The sequence below is a fragment of the Dendrobates tinctorius genome, unplaced genomic scaffold (genome assembly GCF_039654945.1).
Source record: "Dendrobates tinctorius isolate UK_male_01 unplaced genomic scaffold, ASM3965494v1 ptg000005l, whole genome shotgun sequence".
NCBI lineage: Eukaryota > Metazoa > Chordata > Amphibia > Anura > Dendrobatidae > Dendrobates > Dendrobates tinctorius.
In genome coordinates, this window is record NW_027361673.1 from 11325631 (window position 1) to 11352809 (window position 27179).

The window sequence follows — 27179 nt, forward strand, 5'->3', positions numbered from 1 at the left end:
AAGCAGGAGCTCTGACTGATTTCAACACAAAATTTTGCAAAGCCCTAGATATAGGAATTACAGAGAATATGCACCAGCTAAATGGTAGAACATTTTTAATGAAGATCTTTTAGAAAGTTGCTTAACTTTTGCCTTTTCAAAAGTAAATGAGCAATAACCAAAATTCTGTGTGAAGGTGTATGCAGCCTTTAAAGAGTCACTGTTATTTAAATTTTTATTGCATAAATTAATAGTAAATATAAAAATAAGCAACTTTTGTCTTTTGTCTTATCAGAAAAAAATGCTTCTATCACCTCCTGGATTGAGCTTTAATTTTCAATTCATGGGTAAAATTTGTAAAATCTTTATTCAGTGAAGTCAATAAATAGGAGATGACAGTCGGCGCTTTTAAAATTCTATTGAGGAGGAAGGAGCTGGAGGCCGACACATGCATTCTGCTGCACGTTCTCATGAAATAACATTTACAATTCTCCATAGAACTTTATGAGCACCAACTGCCATCTCCTACCTCAGTAATGGGAAAATCTGTATTCACTGACAACAGATGTTACCCTAGAAGTCAGGATCTTGAAAACGAAGGAGAAAGAAACAAATTTCTCTAAAGACATATTACAACATTATTGTTTTTTATTTTCATGTGTACTACTTTTTTCTAAAAAAAGAAACGACGGTCACTCTTTAAGGTTATTTTCTGGAGGTCAGAATTCAGCATTTGTGTTATAGCTTCTGTGGTCGACTGCTGAAAAGAAATAGTTTTTATTGAAATTATAATATACATGCATTTACCCATTTATAGTCTATATAGACAGTTATGTGAAAAAAGTGTTTGCACTCTTGCCTATTTTTTTAATGTTGTCACACTTAAATGTTTCAGATCACCAAACAAATTTAACTATTAGACAAGGATAACACAAATAATCACAAAATGCAGTTTTTAAATGAAGGTATATATTATTAAATGGAAAAGGAAATCCAACCCTTCAGGGACTTGTGTTAAAAGTGATTGCCACACCACTCCTTAACCCCTTAATGACCGGAGCACTTTTTGGTTTTCTTTTTGCGCTCTCCTTCTTCTCAGAGCCATAACTTTTTTATTTTTCCATCAATATGGCCATGTGAGGGCTTATTTTTTGCGGGACGAGGTGTACTTTTGAACGACATCATTGGTTTTAGCATGTCGTGTACCCGAAAACGGGAAAAAAAATCCAAGTGCGGTGAAATTGCAAAAAAAAAGTGCAATCCCACACTTGTTTTTTGTTTTGGCTTTTTTGCTAGGTTCACTAAATGCTAAAACGGACCTGCCATTATGATTCTCCAGGTTATTATGAGTTCATAGACACCCAACATGTCTAGGTTATTTTTTATCGAAGTGGTGAAAAAAAATTCCAAATTTTGCTTAAAAAAAAATTTGCGCCATATTCCAATACCTGTAGCGTCTCCATTTTTCATGATCTGGGGTTGGGTGAGGGCTTATTTTTTGCGCGCCGAGATGGCGTTTTTAAATATGCCATTGATGTGATGATATAATCTTTTGATCGCCCCTTATTGCATTTTAATGCAATGTCACGGCGACCAAAAAACGTAATTCTGGCGTTTTGATTTTTTCCCGCTACACCATTTAGCGATCAGGTTTATCCTTTTTTTTATTGATAGACCAGGCGATTCTGAATGCGGCGATACTTAATATGTGCATGTGTGAATGTTTTTTTTATTGTTTTATTTTGAATGGGGCGAAAGGGGGGTGATTTAAACTTTTATTTATTTATTTTTTTTTTCATATTTTTAAAACTTTTTTTTTTTAATTTTGGCATGCTTCAATAGCCATGGGAGGCTAGAAACAGCCACTACTTGATTGGCTCTGCTACATATAGGCGATGAGCAGATCGCCTATATGTAGCAGAATTACAGCATTGCTATGAGCGTAGACCACCAGGTAGCGCTCATAGCAATGCCTCATCAACAACTATAAAGGTCTCAATGAGATCTCAGGTTGTTATGGCAACGCATCGCTGACCACGATCACGTGATAGGGGTCGGCGATGCACGTATTTCCGGCTCGGTGGCCAGAAGCTCTGGTTAAATCCTGCTGTCAACGTTTGACAGCGGAATTTAACTAGTTAATCGGCGCGGGTGGATCACAATTCCACCTGCGCCTATTGCAGGCAAATGTCAGCTGTTGAAAATAGCTGACATGTCCGGCTTTCATGCGGGCTCACCGCCGGAGCCCTCATCCAAGCGGGGGTAATGCCATTGGACTTACTATTGCATCCAGTGGCAGTAAGGGGTTAAAACATAAATTAACTGTTATTTATCACATCTTTGAGAAGCGGTGTTCAAATCCCCTAGCCACACCCAGGCCTGGTTACTGCCATATCTGCTTTCAATCAAGAAATCATTTAATAGGAACTGCCTGACAAAATGAAGTAAGACAAAAAATCCTCAAAAGACAGACATCATGCAGAGATCCAAAGAAATTCTGGAACAAATGAGAAACAAAATAATTGAGATATATCAGTCTGCAAAATGGTATAACACCATATTTAAAGTTTGGGGACTCCAGCGAACCACAATGAGTGCTATTATCTACAAATGGCTAAACACGAAATAGTGGTGAATCTTCCCAGGAGTGGCCAGTTAAGCAAAATTACCCCTAGAGCACAGCGACGACTCATCCAAGAGGTCACAAAAGACCCCACAACAATTTCCAAAGAACTGCAGTCCTCATTTCCCTCAGTTAAGGTCACTGTTCATGACTCCACAGTAAGAAAGAAACTGGACAAAAATGACCTGCATGGCAGAGTTCCAAGACGAAAGCAACTGCTGTGCAATAAGAGCAAAAAGACTTGTTTCAGTTTTGCCAGAAAACATCTTGATGATTCCCAAGACTTTTCTTTGAACTGACAAGACAAAAGTTGAACTTTTTGGAAGGTGTATGTCCCATTAAACCTGGCGTAGAAGTAACACAACATTTTAGAAAAGGAACATCATGCCAACAGTAAAATATGGTGGTGATGTACTGGGGCTCTTTTTCTGTCTCGGGACCTGGAAGACTTGCTGTGGTAAAGGGAGCCAAGAATTCTGCTGTCTACCTTAAAATCCTGAAGGAGAATTTCAGACCATTAGTTAGTGACTTCAAGTTGAAGCGCACTTGGGTTATGTAGCAGAAAAATAATCCAAAACACACCAGCAAATCCACCTCTGAATGGTTTAAGAATAACAAAATTAAGCATTTGGCGTGGCCTAGGCAAAATCCTGACCTTAATCAGGTTGAGATGCTGTGCCATGACCATAAAAAGGCAGTTCATGCTCGAAAACCTTCCAATGTGGCTGAATTACAAACAATTCTACAAGCATGAGTGGGCCGAAATTCCTCCTGGACGTTGTAAAAGACTAATGTCCATCACTTTTTCACACAGGGCCCTGTAGGTTTGGATTTCTTTTTTCCTTAATAATAAAAACCTTCATTTAACCCTTTAGTGACAGAGCCAATTTGGTACTTAATGACCAAGCCAATTTTTACAATTCTGACCACTGTCACTTTATGAGTTTATAGCTCTGGAATGCTTCAACGTATCCCGCTGATTCTGAGACTGTTTTTGTTGTGACATATTGTACTTCATGTCAGTGGTAAAAAAATTTTGATATGACTTGTGTTTATTTATGAAAAATACAGAAATTTGGCAAAACTTTTGAAAATTTTGCACTTTTCATTTTTGTGCCCTTAAATCAGATGGTCATATCGCACAAAATAGTGCATAAATAACATTTCCCACATGTCTACTTTACATCAGCACAGTTTTGGAAACATATTTTTTTTTTTTGTTAGGACGTTATAAAATTTAAAAGTTGACCAGTGATTTCTCATTTTTCCAACAAAATTTAAATAACCATTTTTTTAGGGACAACATCACATTTGAAGTGAGTTTGAAGGGTCTATATGACAGAAAAAAAACAAAAGTGATACATTGCAAAAACTGCACCCCTCAAGGTGCACAAAACCACATTCAAGAAGTTTATTAACCCTTCAGGTTTTTCACAAGAACTAAAGCAATGTGGAAGGAAAAAAATGAACATTGTACTTTTTTCACACAAAATTTATTTTGGAATCAAACTTTTGTATTTTTACAATAGTATCAGGAGAAAACGGACCACAAAATTTGTTTTGTCATTTCTTTTGAGTACATCAATACCCTGCATGTGGGGGAAAGCCACTGTTTGGGCGCATTGCAGGGCTCAGAAGGGAGGGAGAACCGTTTACATTTTTTAACGCAAAATTGGTTGGAATCAATGGCGGCGCCATGTCGTGTTTGGAGATCCCCTGATGTACCTAAACAGTGAACCCCCCCCCAATTCTAACTCTAATCCTAACACAGCCCTAACCCCAACACACCCATAACCCTAACCACAACACTAATCCCAACGCTACAACCCTAGCTCCAACCATAACCCTAGCTATAACCCCAACTAGAACCCTAACTCTAGCTATAACCCCACCATATCGCTAGCCCCAACCCTAATGGAAAAATAAAAAAAAAATACATTTTTTTATTTTATTATTTTTACCTAACTAAGGGGGTGACAAAGGGGGGTTGATTTACTATTTTTTTTATTTTGACCACTGTGATAGGGTCTATCACAGTGATCAAAATAAACCAATACGAGAAATCTCCTACTGTTGCCGGCAGATCTCGGCGGGTGTGTTGCGCATGCGCCTGCCATTTTCTTCCCAGAAATAGATGCTGAGGGCCGGGGACAGCCGGAGGGTCCGGGGGACATTGCAGGTACCGGGTTGGCTTGGGGTACCCCATGTCTCTGTCCTCTGATGTGCTAGATCATATTAGATCATATCAGAGGAGAGAGAAATAAATAGGAAATCTGACTTTTTTTTTTTCCAGTCGCCGTGCATAACAGTGATCACAAGACTGGGGTCTGTAAAAACCGACCCGAATCATGTTTTCCAGGGTCTCAGCTACCCCCCGGTAACCGAGACCCTGGAGATTTTTCGACGCTGGGGGGCGCTATACCCTTATTTCTCAGCGGCGCTGAGGAATAAGTGCCCTTTACTGTCGCCGTTAAAAGACGTATCAGCAATCGTTAAGGGGTTAAAAGCTGCATTTTGTGATTACATGTGTTATCTTTGTCTAATATTTAAATTTATTTGGTGATCTGAATCATTTAAGTGTGACAAACATGCAAAAGTATAGGAAATCAGGAAGGGGGCAAATACTTTTTCACACAACTGTATGGTGCTGTGCATGTGGGGGGGGGGGGGGGGGTTTAGCTGTAAAGAAGCACATGCTATCCCCTGAGCTGTTATGTGGTTGGGTTATAAATGAATTTATTATCTATTAATTTGTTTCACTTTCTCGTGAGTCTTTTATTGAGTCGTGTACTGCAAAAAATCCAAAAAGAGTGTGGTGCCTGTCGATTTCCCCAGCTCAGCCTTGAACTCTTGCATGCGGCTCAGCTTGTTCCGAGGTTCGGTGTGGAATTCCGGCGTTACTTGGATGCATCCCTGCGTTCATGCCTTGTGTTACTGGCCTTTGCCCCAGGGACTCCTGCTGTACTGTCATTACTAGATTTCCTGTCATTGTTATTGCCAACTTGAGTGCCAGACTGAAGGCACAAAAGGCAATTGTGTGAAGATCAACAGCTAATTAACAGCCAGTATATCCTCGCAGTCGCCATGTTCTCTCGCCTCAACACCATTCTAAAAATAATTACCGTACCAAGCCATTTCCGTTATTTGTGAAGGCGGTCATTTTACCAGCTCTTAATCAATATTCCTGTCATGATCACATTTACATTTGATTATGGCAACAGATATTGATGGGATGTGCAAATTGTGCAGAGCGCTGCCGTCCACAGCATGTACCCGCTCCTAGGTAATAATTTCACCCTTCACTTCCCAGGATAGGTCGATTTTTGCTGTTCTCTGATTTAGATTGAATTCATTTTAGATTTTCAGTAGGTAGATGACCATTGTGATTCCAGCTGTGCACAATATGGATTTCTACAACAGCAGCAATATCTGAAGTGCTTCTTTAAAGGGAACCTCTTATGTTGAAAATTATATCTGATCTGCAGGCAGGATGTTATGGTGTATAAGAAAGGAAGGATGTTATGATGTAGGAGGAGCTGATCAGATTGATATACATTTTTTGGGAACAGATTCAGTAATACTTGCATTTTATTCATTGAAATCCCTGGTGCTTTTATGCATGAGTCATAGGGGCGGCATGGTGGCTCAGTGGTTAGCACTGTTGCTTTGCACGACTGGAGTCCTGGGTAAAAATCCCACCAAGGACAACATCTGCAAAGAGTTTGTATGTTCTTCCCTTGTTCGTGTGGGTTTCCTCCAGGTTCTCCGGTTTGCTCTCACACTCCAAAGACATAGATCGGAAATTTAGATTGTGAGCCCCAATGGAGACAGTGATGTTAATGTATGTAAAGCACTGCGGAATATAATAGCACAATATAAGCAATGCCTAGGGAATAAAGCCAAGTTAGCTGTCCAGTTCAGTGATTGACGGTCTCCACTGTATAATTGTGTATGCAAGACCGCCCACTGGAATCGCACACCTTCTCAGCACCACTCTGCTCACTGCGTTAACCTCTCTGCTCCTCCCCATGTTGGGCCGTGTTATTGAGTTGCCTCTTGCAGCACTCCCATCACTGCTGCATCTTCCTGCTGTCTCCACCCGGCTCTGCAGGAATCTAAACCTGTGTCCTGCAGTTTTGCTTCCCAGGCCTATCAAATATATTAGACAGCTTGTCCATCCTCACCTTCCCTGAACTTAAGTTGTAGTATGCTGTCCACCTCTAGTTCACTGTCAAGGTGTTTTCCTGTTTAGTCTCTCCTGTTTCCAACCACAGATTGGACTGCGTGTGCAATGTGCCAGGTACCCATTAAATATGTACAGTAGAGTACGTCAAGGCACGGCCTAATTTGTGCCTCTAATTTCTAAAGGTTAGTTTTTTCAAAGGTTATTTCAGAATTTGAGTCCAACAGTGGCAATTATGGGTTTTCAGTACCCAGAGGCAAGACAAGTATTGTGCCCCCCTAACCCAGTATTAATACCTGAGTGCTTTCTTATAACAAACAATCCCCCCAGGGCCCCTTTTAAAAAATATTATTGACCTCTTAAAGAGAACCTGACAGCGGATATATTCTGCCCCATCCTCGCGCTGCCCAATTTCAGCCGTATATGTTTTAACTCTTAAACGCTGCAGCATTTCAGGAAAAAACGTAATTTAATAGCATCCGGGGACAGAGGCGCAGCGGTGACTAGTCGGAGTGGCGGATCCCGGCAACTTCTCCATGTCTGTTGCCCTGAAGTGACAGATCTCTCCCTATACATGCACACAAGGAGAGCTGTGTCAGTCGCAGGCGGGAAGGAGCCGCCAGGAACCCACCTAGTCACCGGTGCAGCTCGGTCCCTGGCGGCTATTAAACTATGTTTTTCTCTGAAACACCCCAAAATTTCATAGTTAAATGTATATGGCTTTAATCATGCAGCCAGCATCTCCTATGGACTGGGCAGCATGTATCAGCATGCAGGTTCTCTTTTAATAAACAACCATGCTCTCTTCAACAGTAATACTGCCACCACTGCAAAAAAGTTAAAAAAAAGTTTAGACTCGCCTAATCTAAGTGAACAAGTCCTTTTGTCCCCAGCATACAAAGCGCCGGTGCAGGCAGCACAATGCAATAATATCATTGTTGCCACAGGATCCACACATATTGGGCTCATGTTGACACCAATACATTTCAAAGTGTAGATCCAGAGCTCCTGGCCACCGCAGGTGTAGTGCCCTGATCTTTGGCTTTATCGATGCCACTTCTTAGGGTCAAAAATTTCATACCAAGAAAACATTTTTTTTTTTCCTTTTCCTTTTGAAAAAGTTTAATATATTTAACATAAGAATATAAATCAGTTCTGTTACCAGATTTTGCAGTACAAACTGAATAGATCTTAGAGCACGAAGTAGGTGGAAAGGTGCTCTGTGCTGTTTGGCCATGCCAATGGTGCACTGAGCGTCTGTGCTGTGTTTGTACAGTCAGTTGGTACTGCCAGACTCCCATATCTGGGAGAGAAGGATCAAGCAGTGTGAATTGTAAAGGGGGTTTTACACATAGCGATATCGCTAACAATATGGCTAAAGCATCACCGATTTGGTGACGCAGCAGCGATATTGCTAGCGATATCGCTATGTGTGATACCTCCGACCGCCTCCCCCGCTGGTTATCGCTGTTCGCGCAGCTCCATTTCTCGTCGGGTGCTTCCTGCTGGCGCCGACAAGCGACGCGTGGACGCGGACGGGAGGACGTCAGGATCGCCGCGTCTGAAAGGTAAGTAGCGACCGCTAGATCGCTGCTGCATCGCTGTGAGATCTTCCTGTGTGGCAGCTCACTAGCGACCTTTTAGCGATGCACCAGCGATCCTGACCGGGTTGTATCGTTGTTGGGATCGCTGGTGCATCGCTAAATGTAAAGGAGCCTTAACACTCAAAGCAAATGTTTTTGTTTGAGGGAATTTGGAGATAAAGCTGATTGTCAAGTGGAATTGACATCTGATTTCCTGCTGGATAGGATACTTCTGTATTGTACTTTTAGGCCATGTCGCAAGTTTCTGCACACGGCAGACCTGGGGGCTATTGTTAGGCCAATAAGGGTCCTGTTTCATTTAGCGACGCACCAGTGATCCCGACAATGATACAACCTGGTAGGGATCGCTGGTGCGTCGCTAACTGATCGCTAGTAAGCTGCCAAACAGGCTGATCTCTTCAGTGACGCACTAATGATCCAGCGATCAAACACAGAGATGAATGCTGGTCAGCGGGACGCTGACGACGAAAAAATGGCCCAGTACATTCCTGCACAATCAGCGATATCCAGCAGGGGGGCCGATCGCTGCTGTGTGTCACATGTAGCAAGATCACAGGCGAGATCGCTGTTGCATCACAAAATCGGTGACGCATTAGCGATCTTGCTGGCGATCTCGCTATGTGAGACTGGGGCTTTACTGTCATAACAACCCACCATCACCACAAGGGTTCTGCTGATGAGGCGGAAGTCTACAGGAATTCTATAGTTTTTCCGCCATACTGATACAGCACCATGCAGTAAGGCTTAATTATGTAATATAGCTTTATTGCCTTTTGAAGCCTTATTTTTTTTCTGAATCCCCACACAAAGTCGAATATTAAGGGCAAATTCACTCAGCGCAAACAAATCACATTTTTGCAGTGTTTTTTTTCTTCCCAAAATTAACCGAAAATCTACACGATTTATGCCTTAATTTGACTGCTACGTGAGATCTTGTCCTTAGAGGGTTATTCTGAAAATCAGAATGACATCAAATAATAATGTACAGATGGGTATTCATTTGTGCTAATGTAACTCACCATCCCCCAAAGATGCCCCCACGGGCTATTTGACCCTCCTGTTGCTGTTGGATCTGTCTGGCTGTTATTCCTGTTCTCTTTTTCGAGCATGCGTAGTGCAGCCTCTCTTAGTGTAAAATACTTTGAAAAGTCACAACATTTTTGCCATTTTCACACCACTTTCCATCAGCTCTGCCAAAGTGGGGGTACATATGAAATGCCCTCCCAACAAATTCATCAAAAGTGGTGGCATTACTTCAGTTTCTGACCGGAGTAACATTTCTAGCGAGATGCACACGGCTGATACGATGCACCAAATTCACTAAGTAGCATGCGCCTTTTGCTGAATCCAGTGCATATTATTTCTGCATGCCCATCATACATAATGCCAGTGTTAATGAATCGGAGCCAGAGTGTATTCTGTGCTTAGAATTAGCCCTGTTCTTCTGTGCATTGTATGGTCCTGGTCAGTAGTCTGTCAGCCCAATTTTATCTTCTGCCATCCAAATTAGCCTATTTTGTGTATTTTTACATCATTGATCTGTTAGCTGGTTTCCTGCAGAGATCAACAGTCCTACACTCTGTTCAGCACTGCTTGCACAGTGGAGCATTGCAGAAGTAACTCAAGTAGGGCTGAGCTTTGTTTGAGGCCTGCTGTTTTCTGATCAGTGATGTGAAACTGCAAATCCTGCTCTGTTGATGCATATCCCACAAAGGACAACATCTGCAAGGAGTTTGTATGTTCTCCCCGTGTTTGCGTGGGTTTCCTTCGGGCACTCCGGTTTCCTCCCACATTCTAAAGACATACTAATAGGGAATTTAGATTGTGAGCCCCATCGGGGACAGTGATGTTGCGTGCAAAATGTAAAGCGCTGCGGAATTTGTTAGCGCTATATAAAAATAAAGATTATTATTATTTATTATATGGCAGAAGATAACTCTCTGCCCGTATTTTTCTGCTGCCAATTGATAACCGATGCCGCGCTCACAAATTTCCCTAGCGGATCTTTAGCACCTGCCTCACTGCATTTGTGATTCAGTGACGCGGTGCTTACAGATTGCAAGGAAGCGCGAATACAATGCAGAACTGAACTCCTCTCTGCATGTGTTGGCCCTGAGCTGAAGAAACGGAAAGCGCATGTGTGATATATCTGCTAGAAAGAGACAGTGAGTGAATTAGAAAATAGGGAGAGGGAGCTGCACATGTTCAGCCACCAAAGAACTGCTGGAGGACGTGAATAGTAAGTAAGGTAAGCCAAGAGTGAGAACAGGAATGAGAAAAAGTGATACCTTTTTTTTGGAACATACCGTAAGTGTATTTGCAAAGATGTATGATTTTAGCTTTGACACTCACTGAGCCAACAATGTAATACAGGAATACCCCTTTAAGTACAGATAATGAATGTTTCCTTTGCTTGTACTTATAGGTAGCACTTTCTATGGGCCATTGGTTTCCTGTTGGATTTTTCTTACATATTCTGTGTTCATTCTCCTATATCTCTATTTAAATTTAATCTTCGGTGCAGCATTGCCTGAATTGAATCATTACTGCAAGTCTTGGGTTTTAAGTTTGTGGCAGACTTGAGATTTCCCTGGCATACTTAGAAGAAGTGGCTCAGTGGTTAGCACTGTTGTTTTGCAGTGCTGGGGTCCTGGGTACAAATTCCACCAAGGACAACATCTGCAAGGAGTTTGCATGGTCCGCTCCTTGTTGGCGTGGGTTTCCTCCCACACTCCAAAGACCCAGATAGGGAATTTAGATTGTGAGCCCAAATGGGGACCGTGACGAGGATGCCTGTATAGTGCTGTGGAATTAATGGCGCTATATAAGGGAGTAAAAAAAAAATACCATATCCATTATCAAATGGCAGCGTGGATGTTTTCTGTGCCTTCATGTGTTTCCATATGTCTCGAAACGTGAAGATTTATTATCTACTTATGTATTTGGACAGAGAGTGATTACGGTGACCACAGCCTGTGTACAATGTGGCAGAGTTACCAGGGCTTACTTAAGGGTTTTCACTGGAAAACCTCTTTATCATGATCGACAGGTATCTAATCCTACTAGACCTTCACCGATCGGCGTTTTCATCCCCCATTGAAAAATGGAGCAGCAGGTTGGACGCCCGACCGTCACGCCATTCATTCTCTATGGGGCTGTTGGGAAAAAGCTAAGGCCAACGATCAGCAGCCCCATAGAGAATGAACTGAGCGCGACTTTAACATGGCCATCACATCTTCAGACGACTGTATAACACGGATGACTGCTTTCCTGAACCGAGCGTGACAGATGCATAGAAATACATGCCGCCACGCTTGGGTCAGGAGATCCGCTGGCCAGTCTGAGCATTGCGATATGATATATGATTAGGGCGCCATCAGATATATATTTGACAGCGCCCTAATGGAGATATAAGTGCCCTATTCTGACAATCGTTACAGGTCCCAGCGGTCGGAACCCCACCGAGCAAGAAGTTATCACCTATCGTGTGGATTGCTAATGACTTGCTTTCAGCGGACTAGACCTTTTTAATAAGTTATCACCCCATATATATGTCATGATTTCAGCATGTTCATTCATAGAGTATATGTTGATTATATAATACAATATGCTTTCTATTTTTGTTTCCTCTGTGATATGAAAAGGGCGCTGCATTATAATATAGGAATGGGACACAGGCCCTGATGTGAGAGAAGATCCTCCAACCAGACAGAATACCAACTGATAAAAAATAATTCACAATTATGTATATTGTACTTAGAAGCTTTAATTAATAAAAATGAATCTACAAGATTATGTAGATCCTAATATTTACATATAATATTCTTTTTTCCCTATCAGTGCTGGTCCAAAAGGAGACAATATCTATGAATGGAGATCTACTATCCTGGGTCCTCCCGGCTCCGTCTATGAAGGGGGTGTATTTTTCCTTGACATCACATTTACTCCTGAATACCCCTTTAAACCCCCAAAGGTATGTTAGTTATTGCCAAATATATAGTGTCTGCGTAACCTCTAGTACTATACTGGCATCCTAAGTGTGAGTAAGTTGTGTTATTTGTCTAATGTTTGTCCATACACATTAGAAATGTCAAAAACCTAGTAGAAGTACAAACCTTTCCATCATGTTTCTCTCGGTTTCTGTTCCACTCTTGTGTTTTTATTGCAAATATTGATGCAAAATACTGATCAAAGTATTCCCTTGTGACGTTCCCTTAGGCAGTGGTTCACACTATTAGATTATGTCCACACTGGGCAGAAATGCTGCAGGATTTTTTGGATGGAAAATCTGCAGCATATGCCAAGAGTACCAAACGTCCTCCATTTAGAAAAAAAACAACTTGTAATCAGCACCATGTTGATTTATTTAGTGTACAGTGGGTACAGAGAGTATTCAGACCCCTTTTAAATTTTTCACTCCTTGTTTCATTCCAGCCATTTGGTAAATTCAAAAAAGTTCATTTTTTTCTCTTTAATGTAAACTCTGCATCTCATCTTGACTGAAATAAACCAGAAATGCAGAAATAATTTTGCAAATGTATTAAAAAAGAAAAACTGAAATATCACATAGTCATAAGTATTTAGACCCTTTGCTCAGGCACTCATATTTAAGTCACATGCTGTCCATTTCCTTATGATCCTCCTTGAGATGGTTCTGCTCCTTCATTGGAGCCCAGCTGTGTTTAATTAAACTGATAGGACTTAATTTGTAAAGGCACACACCTGTCTATATAAGAGCTCACAGTGCATCTCAGACCAAATGAGAATCATGAGGTCAAAGGAACTGGCCAAGGAGCTCAGAGACAGAATTGTGGAAAGGCAGAGATCTGGCCAAGGTTACAAAAGGACTTCGGCAGTACTCAAGGTTCCTTAAGAGCACAGTGGCCTCCATAATCCTTAAATGGAAGAAGTTTGGGACCACCAGAAGTCTTCCTAGACCTGGCCCTCCAGCTAAACTGAGCAATCATGGGAGAAGAGCCTTGGTGAAAGAGGTAAAGAAGATCCCAAGATCACTGTGGCTGAGCTCCACAGATGGAGATGGGAGAAAGTTCCACAAAGTCAACTATCACTGCAGCCCTCCACCAGTCTGGCCTTTATGGCAAAATGGCCCGACGGAAGCCTCTCCTCAGTGCCAGGCATATGAAAGCCTGCATAGAGTTTGCTAAAAAACACATGAAGGACTCCCAGACTATGAGAAATAAGTTTCTCTGGTCTGATGAGACGAAGATAGAATTATCATCAAAAAGTTGTAAGTGGTATGTGTGTCGAAAACCAGGCACTGCTCATCACCTGCCCAATACAATCCCAACAGTGAAACTTGGTGGTGGCAGCATCATGCTATGGGGATGTTTTTCAGCTGCAGGGACAGGACGACTGGTTGCAATTGAAGAGAACATGAATGCGGCCAAGTACAGAGATATCCTGGATGAAAACCTGTTCCAGAGTGCTCTGGACCTCAGACTTGGCAGAAAGGTTCACCTTCCAACAAGACAATGACCCTAAGCACACAGCTAAAATAACAAAGGCGTGGCTTCAGAACAACTCTGTGACCATTCTTGACTGGCCCAGATAGAGCCCTGATCTAAACCCAATTGAGCATCTCTGGAGAGACCTGAAAATAGCTGTTCACCATCCAACCTGACGGAACTGGAGAGGATCTGCAAGGAGGAATGGCAGAGGATCCCCAAATCCAGGTGTGAAAAACTTGTTGCATCATTCCAAAGACGACTCATGGCTGTACTAGCTCAAAAGGGTGCTTCTACTCCATACTGAGTAAAGGGTCTGAATACTTATGACCATGTGATATTTCAGTTTTTCTTTTTTAATAAATTTACAAAAATTTCTACACTTCTGGTTTATTTCAGTCAAGATGGGGTGCAGAGTGTACATTAATGAGAAAAAAATGAACTTTTTTTGAATTTACCAAATGGCTGCAATGAAACAAAGAGTGAAAAATTTCAAGGGGTCTGAATACTTTCCGAACCCACTGTATTTTTCCCCATTGTGTTCAACAGGTAAGGTAAAATCTGCAAGGGTCTCAATCTATTGTGGATTTTGGTGTAAGTGACCCTTGAATCCACAGCAAAGTCAACAACTCCTTTAGAATAAACAATGCACTTTGCAAAGTTTAAAATTAAGTAATCAAGCACAAAAAATGCTCTTTTCTTGGTGCTTCCATGACTTCCTGGCCTGGTCCTCTGCCGGGCTCTGGCCACCCTGGCCTCTTCTGATACCTCCATCTCATTACACATAATCAAGTCTCCTCTAGGCACCGGGCAGCAGAACACCAGTGGGAATCGTTGGTCGCGTTTCGGAAGGATCTGACCACTGCTTTTCCAGACGTCAGTATGCCCAACATTGTGCTAAACCGCAGTTGGATAACTTGGTTTTAGCCTCAGGTGTTTTATTCAGACTTTAAACATCCAGATCCAAAAAAAATGCTAGTGAATGTATTTCCATATCAATTGCAAGCAATGATGTACCGTATGTTATGTATAACTGTTCCTAAGACATAAGATGTAACAGTATTGATTCTGGGTGCTCTGGATGGAGAGGGAAATATTCCTCAATGATTGAAACGTCACAGGACCCTATGCCGGGTGTGCCGCTGTATTCTCTTCCTCTGGAATCCTCTTCTGTTCTTTGTTGTGTTATCTCATGTGACCACCCTAGCCAATCACTGCCTGCAGTGGTCACATAGGACGAGACCTCACTGCAGGAGGCCGGGGGAACAGACCTCGACAGAAAATCAGGCGGTGGAAACATAGTAATCCCATGAGTTTTTATTGTGGTGGTGGTTTTTATTTTTTACCCAATCCAAAGCTTCAAATCAGCAGAACGATGCACACATGGATCCACAGCACTTCCAACTGCAAATCGTGGCAGAAATTCAAGTGTCAACCTGGGCTTTATGGCACAGTTTTTCTTACACCATAAAACTTTGTGTGAATGTTGCCTTAATTGTAAAATCATTGTCAAAAGCTACTGAATTACATTAGTAATCCCTAATCAGCCAATCCATCTTCTTTTACACAGTCATTGAGTTAGGCCTCGTTCACATCAGCGTATAAATCGGATGAGCGCAATCTGATTAAAAAAAATTGAATAGCACTTGTACCAAAGTTATTAAGTGAGTCAGTGCTGATCTGCAATTTTTTTCCTCAGGTGGAATCTGGATGAGAAAAAAAAAAAAATCGCATGCTGCAAGTGGCAATGCAAGTCAGTGGGTGCAAGAAAAAAAACAGACTGCACATGTACCATGCCTTTGTTGTTTTTTTTCTTGCACATATCTCAAAGGAACCAGCAAACTTCATCAGCCAAGTACAGAAATTCACAGCCAGAACCCTCAGAATATAATAGATACAGTGAAGGAAATAATTATTTGCTGATTTTGTACGGTTGCCCACTGACAAAGACATGAACAATCTATCATTTTAAGGGTAGGTTAATTTTAACATTGAGAGATAGAATATCAAAAATAAAATCCAGAAAATCACATTGAATAAATGATATAAAATTTATTTGCATTCTGCAGTGGGAAATAAGTATTTGATCCCTCTGACGACCAAGACTTAATACTTGGTGGCAAAACCCTTGTTGGCAAGCACAGCAGCCAGAGGTTTTTTGTAGTTGATGAGGTTTGCGTACATGTCAGAAGGAATTTTGGTCCACACCTCTTTGCATATCATCCCTAAATCATTAAGATTTTAATGCTGTCACTTGGCAACTCGAAGCTTCAACTCCCACCATAAGTTTGCATTGGGACTAAGGTCTGGAGACTGGCTAGGCCATTCCATGACCTTAATGTGCTTCTTTTTGAGCCACTCCTTTTTTGCCTTTTTTAATCCCCCACCAACTATTAAGAGTTCTGGCTCCTACAGACCAGTTAGACGCTGCTAATCAATTTGTTGCTTGCATTAAAGACAGCTGTCTTACATTGTCGACTTTATAAAAGACTCCTGTCCACAGACTCAGTTAATCAGTCAGACTCTAACAACTACAACATGGGCAAGATCAAAGAGTTTTACAAAGATGTCAGGGACAAGATCATAGACCTGCACAAAGCTGGAATGGGCTACAAAACCATAAGTAAGACACTGGGTGAGAAGGAGACAACTGTTGGTGCAATAGTAAGAAAATGGAAGAAATACAAAATGTCTGTCAATCCACATCGATCTGGGGCACCATGCATAATCTCACCTCGTGGGCTATCCTTGGTCATGATAACAATGAGAGATCACCCTAAAACTACATAGGGGGATCTTGTTAATGGCAGCTGGGATCACAGTCACCAAGAAAACCATTGGTAGCACATTATGCCGTAAAGGTTTTTACTCCTGCAGTGCCAGCAAGGTCCCCCTGCTCAAGAAGGCACATGTGCAGGCCTGTCTGAAGTTTGCTAATGAACATCTGGATGATTCTGGGAGTGATTGGGAGAAGGTGCTGTGGTCAGATGAGACAAAAATTGAGCTCTTTGGCATTAACTCAACTCGCCATGTTTGGAGGAAGAGAAATGCTGCCTATGATCCAAAGAACACCGTCCCCACTTTCAAGCATGGAGGTGGAAACATTATGTTTTGGGGGTGTTTCCGCATTGATGGGAGAATGGTTGGAGCCATGTACCATAAAATCCTGAGTGACAACCTCCTTCCCTCCTCCAGGACATTAAAAATGGGTCGTGGCTGAGTCTTCCAGCAAGACAATGACCTAAAACATACAGCCAAGTCAACAAAGGAGTGGCTCGAAAAGAAGCACATTAAGGTCATGGAATGGCCTAGCCAGTCTCCAGACCTTAGTCCCAATGCAAACTTATGGTGGGAGTTGAAGCTTCGAGTTGCCAAGTGACAGCATTAAAATCTTAATGATTTAGGGATGATATGCAAAGAGGAGTGGACCAAAATTCCTTCTGACATGTACGCAAACCTCATCAACTACAAAAAACCTCTGGCTGCTGTGCTTGCCAACAAGGGTTTTGCCACCAAGTATTAAGTCTTGGTCGTCAGAGGGATCAAATACTTATTTCCCACTGCAGAATGCAAATAAATTTTATATCATTTATTCAATGCGATTTTCTGGATTTTATTTTTGATATTCTATCTCTCAATGTTAAAATTAACCTACCCTTAAAATTATAGACTGTTCATGTCTTTGTCAGTGGACAAACTTACAAAATCAGGCAAGGGATCAAATAATTATTTCCTTCACTGTAGGTACATACACACAGTAGGTAGATGATGGATAGAATAGATATATATTTTCACAAGCCCCTACATATAATAAACTAGCATCCTTTAGTGCTTCTCAAGTGGCACTAAAGGTTACTTAGCTTTAGCTTTATTTAACCTACTAAATAAATAATTTAGAAAAAAAATTACACGGGGTCGCCATTTTGATAATTAGGCAAGGTAAATCAGACAGCTGGGGGCTTATTTTGTGAAGCTGAGACGGTCCCTCGCTGTTGGGCCCTCCCAACCTAAAAACACCAACTCGCAGCCTCCCCAGAATTGGCACATCCATTAGATGTGCCAGTTTTGGCACTTTGCCCCAGCTTTTCCTGATTCGACTGGTGCGGTGACAATCAGGGTAATAATTTATGGGGTTGAAGTCAGCTTTGTAATGTCCGCTGACATCAACCCCATAAACCATTACCCCAGTTGCCACCACGCTGGGGCAAAGTGCCAGAAATGGCACATCTAGTGAATGCGCCAATTCTGGGGTGGCTGCAGGTTGGGAAATGCAAAATACCCAGGGACCTTCCCAGCCTGATAGTATATGTCCGCAGCTGTCTGCTTTACCTTGGCTGGTTGTCAAAATAGTGGGGGATCCCACATCATTTTTTTTTATTATTCTTATTTAATAGGTTAAATAACGCTAAACACCCTTTAGTACCACATGAAAGACACTAAAGGGTACTAGTTTATTTTATGTAGGAGGCTTGTGACATTAAATATCTACAGAACATCTACCCTAATTATTCTACATATCTATTCTATAGATCTGTCTACATCTGTATGCAAGATTGATTTATTAGTTTGTAACTTGCTGTAAATTATGAAGAGAATTACAGTTTGTAAAATATGATGTTAAAAACCGCATTGTATACGCATGTCATACACATGTCATACGGATGCTAGCTGAGAAAAATTGCATTGTAATCGCATGACATTTGCCCTACTTTTCTGGATCAACATCGAGTTTTTTGTTTTTTTTTTTAACGCAGATGTGAGCGAGGCCTTAAAATCAGCATCCACCATGGGACTAATAAGTGCCTTCATTCCTCATATATAGTAACCCTACCCAGTGCTCTCCATTTGCCTGCTGCTGCCTCCGGTTCAGCGTTTTCTTCACCATTCTACCAAGATGAGAGCTGCAGTGATAAGAGAAGTGCGGTGGGGAGTCTATACCAGACCTCCATGACTTTCCTATGCTGTGGAGACATGAGTCACACTTGTCATTGCACTTTCCTTACCTCCGTAGTGGCCATCATGGAAACATAAGGTAAGCGGAGAGCAGTGGAAGCAGGGGGAGGCACACGTAGGGCACTGGATAGGGTGGCTATACGCGTGAAATATGTAGTCTCTCCTATCAGTACAAAGTTGAAGGGTTCCGTCAAGTGATACAATTTTGGCTTGTTGTAGCCGCCCCTAGTGAGCGCTCTCTGCATAGGTATTGGTACAGCATCCATTATTTATAGGGTGTCATAAATTTGTTTTTCATTAAATTTGTTGACTTTTACTGAATGGCAAGGATAAGTGGGATTTTAGTTACAGGAGGTCCCCTGAAATTCCAAGTTTCATGTAAAATGTTGACTTTCCTAACTTATAAAGCATCTAATGAGATTCAAGGGGAAAAAAATCTATCCCTAAAGATGTGGAATAAAGCAAAGGCCATGCTCTATCTATGCCATGTTACAGGACTGGGCTGCCGGTGATCTGCCGATCTAATATCACACACAGAGAACATATCAGTAGTACAAGGGCATGAATATAAAAGTTGTCTGAGTAAGGGGTTAACTCCATATTCCTCCTGCGCTGGAGGAATGATTGGGTGATATTGGCCCATTCTGCGATGCCATGGCAGGAGATGTGGGGCTGTTGTCTTTTGTTAAATTGCCTGAATAGTAGCAAATTGCATCTAAGTGCAGGTTCATTATCCACATAATACACTGTAATATGAAACAATCCCATCCTTCCCACCGCAGAGAGCGATCTCCTTGTATAAATATACTGACTAGTGAAGCATTTCACAGCACATTTACAAGTTATTGGATTTTTGCTGCAAGCAAAAAAACCAGCTTCCATCTCTGACACTGCATATTCCTGTTTATGCAGATTTATTTCAATTTTTTTTTTCTTTTAATGATGGAAAAAAGGGTGCAGCTGAATTAAGAGGATATTTTTAGTACTTCGTAGAGCACCTTTGGCTGTTATGACCTGCTGCACATGTGATTCATGGCCAGATACCGGCTTCTGCGTAATCTTTGCCTATACTTCATGGGCCATAACTCCAGTTCACTAATATTCTTGGGTGGTCAGGAGATTGGTCTAAAAAGTTAGGAGAAGAGATCATTGCCTGGCACAAAAAAAGGAAACTGATACAAAAAGATAGCAAATGCATTGAGTATTCCCAAAGTTCCAAAATAAAAGGAACACTGGCTACACTACATGGACGCAAGAGAAAGATGAAAAGATCACCACCTCCCATCAAATTCTTGATGAGGCAGGTGGTCAAAAACCCTTGAATGACTTCAAAAGAATTGCAGCAAGATTTAGTGCCAACAGACACGGGAGTATTCAGATGGCACATTAAGGTACATTCTGAACACCAAAAGGTCTCCAAGCCCAAACATACGCTATTGAATCAAGATCACTAGAAAAGTCGGCTACAATATGCTCAAAACCTTATGAATGAGTCACAGAAGTTTTGGGATTCTGCACTGTGGAGCGATTAAACTAAACTCAAATTTTTCAGGCCTATGGATCAGCAGGATGTCTGGAAACATATTCTGTAAAGTACATCCTACATACAGTGAAGCATGACGGTGCCTTGGTGATGCTCTGAGGCTGCTCTTCTTCCACTGATACTGGAAACCTGGCAGTGTGTAGAAGACAAGACTGATTCAACCAAATATCAAGAAGTCCTAGGACAAGTCAGCATGCCTTCTGTGAGAAATCTATTGCTTAGATGACATTGGACCTTTCAATAGGAAATGATCCCAAGCATGCAAAGTAGACCAAGGCTTGGTTTCAGAAAACAGGTGCTTCACTTGAAATCCATAGAAAATCTTTGATGGGATATTTAGAAGGTGATTGCAGACTATTCAGGAACTGTAGGCCATTTCCCTATAGGAATGCACTATAAGATTCCCTAAAATTGTGCGAGAAGCTAGTGCCTGGTCATGCATCACATTTGTCACAGGTCATAACAGCCAAAGGTGCTCTAATAACTACTAAAGACGCTCGTCATTAAAAGTAATCTGTCAGCAGGATTTCAGCGCCCCCCCCCAAGTGCCTGTTGCTCTTTTATCCCCTTACTTCCATCGGACGTACTATTACGCCGATGTCAGTATTCCCCGCTTTGATGTGGGCTCCTCAAAGCCGGGACATGTCAGCGGTTTTGAACAGCTGATATGTGCCTGCAATAGCCACGGGCGGAATAGCGATCTACCAGCGGCTACTAACTAGTTAAATGCCACTGTCAAACTCTGACAGCAGCATTTAACAAGCACTTCCAGCCATCGGGCTGGAAATACGCTCACCATGACCAGCGACATGTGATCGCGGGTCACTGGTGTGTCGGCATAACAACTAGAGTTCTCCTTGACACCTCTATGGTTGTTGGTGCTGGATTGCTATGAGCGCCACCCGGTGGTCGACACTCATAGCAAGTCTGTAATTCTGCTACATAGAGGTGATGTGATCATCGCCTGTATGTAGCAGAGCCGAAAAAAGTTACGGCTCTGGGAAGAAGGGAGTGAAAAACATTTTAATTCATTTTTTCTGCTGAGCAATCTATTTATTCAGATAAAGTGTACCTGACACCTGTTTTGGCCGCTATAAGATGCGGCCATCACCTTTCAGGGCTTATCTACAGCAATCTATAATGCTGTAGATAAGCCCCCGATCCGACCTGCGACCTGCAAGATAAGAAAAATAAGTTTTATTATAGTCACCCGGGGGGGGGGGGGGGGGGGGGGGGCGGTCCGGTCTGACAGGTGTCCAACGTCCAGGTCCAGCGCCTCCCCTCTTCTTGCGATGCCGCCCTCCTGCTTGCTTCCTCTCTCCCGGCATCACATTTCTGCGCAGCATTATAGAATCCTATATATAAGCCCTGAAAGGTGGTGGCCGCATTTTATAGCGGCCAAAACAGCTGACAGGTTCCCTTTTAAAGGGATGTTTTTTAGTTTTAGTTCTGATTCTTGAAATAATATTTCTTGTTTAACTTTTTGTATCAATTCCTGTTTGTTATCAACCTCTCTGCTTACTGTTGTTCGGTTGAAACCTTTAAGGTTTCATAATCATGTGATTTAGATTTGTTTTTACTGAATGACTGCAAACAGAGAAAATCTCCACACCGAAGTTCATTCAGGAATTGCATAAGAAAATCCTGTTACTTTTCAGTCTACAAAAAGGTTTTAATTCTGCAAAACAATGCCTGAAATCTGTGGCCAAATCTGCAGCAAAATCATAATTCAGATGTTAACGATAATTCCACAACATTTGTACACTAAGGCTAGGTTCACACGTTGCGTTTTTGCTGTTGTTTTTTTTTTGCGTTTTTTTTTATGAAAATTAAAAGCTGCTCTTTACAGCAAAAGTTATGAGATTTCAGAACTCTCATGCACACATACATTGTTTTTTTTTCCCTGGCTGCATTGGAAAACTGCTGCTTTTTTTTAAAAAAAACAAACTGCAGCATGTCACTTCTTTCAGCGTTTTTGCAGAGTTTTGTCACTCAAAGAAAACAATCACTAAGTGCAAAAAAAGTTGCAATCAGTTTTTGCTGTTTTTAGTGAAAAAAAAAAAGGTACAGAAAGATGTTAAATCCATTTATTATGGCAGCTATGATTATTACAGTTTAGTGATATGTGTTAAGTAAGCAAACAATTCCTGACCAACTCCATGGCCCTGACCAATATGTAAAGGAAACAATGCTTGACCAACTCAATGGCCCTGACCAATATGTAAAGGAAACAATGCTTGACCAACTGAATGGCCCTGACCAATATGTAAAGGAAACAATGCTTGACCAACTCAATGGCCCTGACCAATATGTAAAGGAAACAATGCTTGACCAACTCAATGGCCCTGACCAATATGTAAAGGAAACAAGGCTTGACCAACTCAGTGGCCCTGACCAATGCGTGAAAGTAAACAATGCCTGACCAACTCAATGGCCCTGACCAATATGTAAAAGTAAATAATGGTCAGGGCCAGTGAGTTGGTCATGCATTGTTTACTTTCACACATTGGCCAGTGCCAGTGAGTTGGTCAAGCAATGTGTGAAAGTAAACAATGCCTGACCAACTCAATTGTACAGTAATTGTTTTTTTTCCATGAACTTTTTTTGTTCAGAATAGTCACTATTTTTTCAGACATAAAAAATGTTTCCTCTAAAAATGTTATCAAATTGCTGTTTTGTTTTTTTTTTCCAAAAATGTTTTATGGTGTCACACATGTTTTGCATTGGTGCCCTAAGACCTTGCATTGTTCATTCTTGCATGGTGGAAGCGAGGCTAAACTTTGGAATCCTAAAAAACACAGCAAGAAAAGCAGCAAAAAATTCAGTGGAAACATTAAAAATAAGTTACGGGTCTCAGAATTTGGTGACAAAAAGATTTTTTTTTTTTTTTTTTTTTACTTTATTGCAATTGTACTGGACCACAGAATATGGGCAATGTCATTTTTTTCTGCACACTGAACATCTTAAAAATAAAACAATGCAATGACAATTGCAGTATTAATTGCTCATTTGAACCTACTTTCCAAAGATCCCTAACTATAAAACTATTTATTAAAGAAACCCATATTTTTTTAAAAAAAAAATCTTATACATAATAAATTCACATTTCTACAGTTTTTTTATATTTAAACAATTGTGCGTTTGAATTTTGAAATTTAATTCTTACAGCTAAGGCTATATGCACGCGTTGCGGATTCTGCTGCGTTTCCGGAGCGTTTTTGGCCCTGCGGAAACGCAGCAGTTCCGCAGACATGGTACAGTACCATGTTAGCCTATGGCATTTCAAATCCGCTGTGCTGACGGTGCGTTTTTTTCAGCGCGGTTTACAAACCGCAGCATGTCAATTCTTTGTGCGGAGTCCGCAGCGGGTTCATACCTTTAGCATAGTAGAGGTATGAAACCGCAGGGCTAATCCGCAGGAAAACCGCAGGTCACTTTACCTGCGGTTTTACCTGCGGATCCGCGCGGAAAAACCTGCAGGTGAATCCGCAGCGTGTGCACATAGCCTAAAAGGGCAAAAAGTGAAGATAACACCTGCAATTATTAAGCTTTACCACAAGAGGTCACTAGACTAAAGCAAAAGCAGCTTTTCTCCCCCTAGAAGGCTGACTAATCCCATATATACTAATATTAAATACTGGGTTGTGAGTTGCAGTTTATCTTGGGAACTTGTATTTTTCCTAAATCATTCTTGTATTCCTACTAAAACTCTATCTAAATTTCTATGTATATATTTTTTTCTAGGTGACGTTTCGGACAAGAATCTACCACTGTAACATTAACAGCCAAGGCGTCATCTGCCTTGATATCTTAAAAGACAACTGGAGCCCAGCACTAACCATTTCTAAAGTTCTCCTCTCCATCTGCTCTCTGCTCACAGACTGCAATCCTGGTAAGTATCTTCTGAGCAAAGATCGGGGCTACACACAAGAAAACAATTCTTATACAGCCTAGATTATGTTTTAGGGCTCTGTCAGATGTCCATGTTAATCTGTCCGATGACAGATCGTAAGGCATGGCCTGGCCACACATCTACTGACCTGAGCGTGACAGCTTCACATATTTCTATGTCACGCTCGGGTTAGGAAATGTGCGGCCCGACATCAGACTTATCACAGGCATCTTACAGGGCCCTTACTTATACTCAACGTTGCGTTTGTTTAGACGCTATGGGAAAGATTCCTCAAAGTTTTCACTCCTGAATTCTGACATAAAAGCTTTGAAAATTTAACGGTTTTGGTGTTTCCCCCAGCTCTTGTGGCATTCCCTGCGCCAGAAATCTGACTCCAGTTCCTGAGTGGAGTGAGTTCTGGTGTGGCCACAAAGGTGCACGCCGCTGGTCAGGTCATGTCTGTTACTTCTAAGAATGCTATCCATAGATGAGCCATGGACCACGGCAGCCTTCTGTGGACGATGCAAACAGAGCTTCAGAACGGCTGAACAGGCACAGATCAGTTAAAGGGAACCTGTCACCAGTTTTGGCCCATATGATCATCACCTTTCACGGCTTATAGACAGCATTATAGAATGCTCTGTATCTGCCCCCAACCCGACCTGGAAGAGAAGAAAAATAACTTTTATTATACTCATCTGCGGGGCGGTTCGGTCCGAGGGGTTCGTAGGTCTTGGTCCGGCGCCTCCCATCGTCTTATGATCACCGTCCTGCTTGCTTCATGTGGATGACGCATCAATACATCATCCACACAGACTCCCCGGCATCCCGCTCCTGCGCAGGCATACTTCTCTGTCCTGGTGAGGGCAGAGCAAGGTAGTGCAGTGCACAGGTGCTGGGAAAGATGAGAGTACCGTCACCTGCGCACTGCAGTACTTTTTTCTGTCCTAGTCAGAGCAGAGAAGTACACCTGCGCAGGAGCACGATGCCAGGGAGCCTGGGTGGATGACTTGGGGACTCGTCATCCACATGAAGCAAGCAGGACGGCGATTGTAAGAAGATGGGAGGCGCCGGACCAAGACCAGCGACACCCCTCGGACCAAACCGCCGACAGGTGAGTATAATAAAAGTAATTTTTCTTCTCTTGCAGATCAGATCAGGGGCTTATATGCAGCATTATAGAATGCTATAGATGAGCCCTGAAAGGTGATGGCCGTAACTCGTATCGGCCAAACCTGGTGACGTGCACTTTAAGAGAATGGGACCAGCTAGGTTTACTACACATTTGACATTTTTTTTAAATTACATTGGATGATCACTTTGAGACCCAGCAGCTGTTAAATGAGAAATGTCCTATCAATAATGTGATCAACAAGATGGATACAGGCAGTTGTACTGGAGCTGCTCTGTTGTACGTGGCGCTTAATGAAGAAAGCGCTCCTAATGTATCCAATATCCCACTGAGGCTGCACAATACTCCATCCAGTAATTCCTTAGGCACCATTCACATGATTGTTTCACTGGGACAGGTCCAATTTTGTCCCAATTTACTATCCATGTGTTTTCCACTTGTCAGTGTCTAATGAGTAGGAGAAACTGAAAAGCCTTATTTTTCTTTTTTTGAAAGCATAAGAGAGAAACTGATACCTCACTGATTGTGAAAAGTGGATACAAGGATCAAAAACTGATAAAAATTGGATTAAAAAAGAAAAAGTTTCAAAATCGTTAGTTTTGTATTACTTTTTTTTCTTCTTGTATTATAAAAATAAAAAATCTGGATGTGCAAATCTGACCTAGGAGTGAGACTTTAATTCAAACTCCATAAGAAACCACACCTTGCATGCAGTCATTAAGGGGTTAATGTCTAGGACATCCAGGGCATACAGTCACATTTCGCAGTGATTTTAGGTGAGCGCATCCTGCACCTGTAATGTATATACGCTCCTCTTTTGCAGCTGATCCTCTTGTTGGAAGTATCGCCACTCAGTACATGACCAACAGAGCCGAGCATGACCGAATGGCCAGACAGTGGACCAAGAGATACGCTACATAGACGCCCCGTCACGTCCGTGACGGCGAGAGCTGCTTGTTCATTGGGCAATGGAGGGTGGGAGTCTGCAAAGAATAGGTTATTTCTATAACAGATTTTATTCAGTCTTTTATTTCCAGAGAATTTTGTTATTGTAACTTAAGGTATGTTTCTGCAGTAATCGACTGTAGTGCGTCACCGCACGAGTGCGAGATGTTACTTTGTGAGGATTACCAAGAACGGAAAAGTTGTTTCCCCCTTATTTTTGTTCTGCGTTCATGTAAGCGATCTAAGCAATTTAATTTTGTACAGTTACCCTGCTTATACGGTAAATGTCTGCGTTACGTTTTGCTGAGGGATTGAATGAGTAATTTGTGTATGAGAGGTGAGCTGCAGCGAGTGTGTAACATGACCACGTCTCCACCACCAGGGAATTGGAGCTTCTGGAAACACTTTACACTTTCTATCATTTTCTTCCTTTTTGTATATCGGTAAACTCGGCCGAGAGACTTTAACGGAATCTGTAGTGAAATACCTTAAGCTGTTTAAATGTAAAAGTGAATAAGAATTACTCCGTGGATTGGTTATATGTTGTAGGCTGAAGACGTCTGCATTTGTTACTGTGCTAATAAAAGTGGAAAAATAACGAGAACCGTGTGTATGTTCATTCACAAAGATCTGATAAATCTGTCTTTGTCAGTAACACAGTAATCAGATGAACAAGATTTGTTGCTTTCTTTTACCACTTTGGTCTTCCTGGACCAGAATCCACAGGTAGGAGATCCGCACTGGTAGCCTGAACCTGCGACTGGCTCCGATATTGCCATTATTTATCTGCAATAAGGCTGGGGCTACAGGACCACGTGTCACTCAACCCAGAAATCGTAGTGCTACATTACATCTAATTA

General features: G+C 41.8%; 1 protein-coding gene across 1 annotated transcript in view; it reads left to right on the forward strand.

Moving 5' to 3' along the window:
• The window catches only part of UBE2E1 (ubiquitin conjugating enzyme E2 E1), a 52998-nt gene extending 26081 nt beyond the window's left edge, over positions 1-26917 (forward strand). Inside the window, exons 3-5 of the mRNA XM_073568297.1 lie at positions 12230-12362; positions 24095-24242; positions 26198-26917. Of these exons, the coding sequence (XP_073424398.1) occupies positions 12230-12362; positions 24095-24242; positions 26198-26295 (379 nt within the window). The 3' untranslated portion in view covers positions 26296-26917. The remainder of the gene's footprint in view (positions 1-12229; positions 12363-24094; positions 24243-26197) is intronic.
• Positions 26918-27179: the final 262 nt, after the last annotated feature.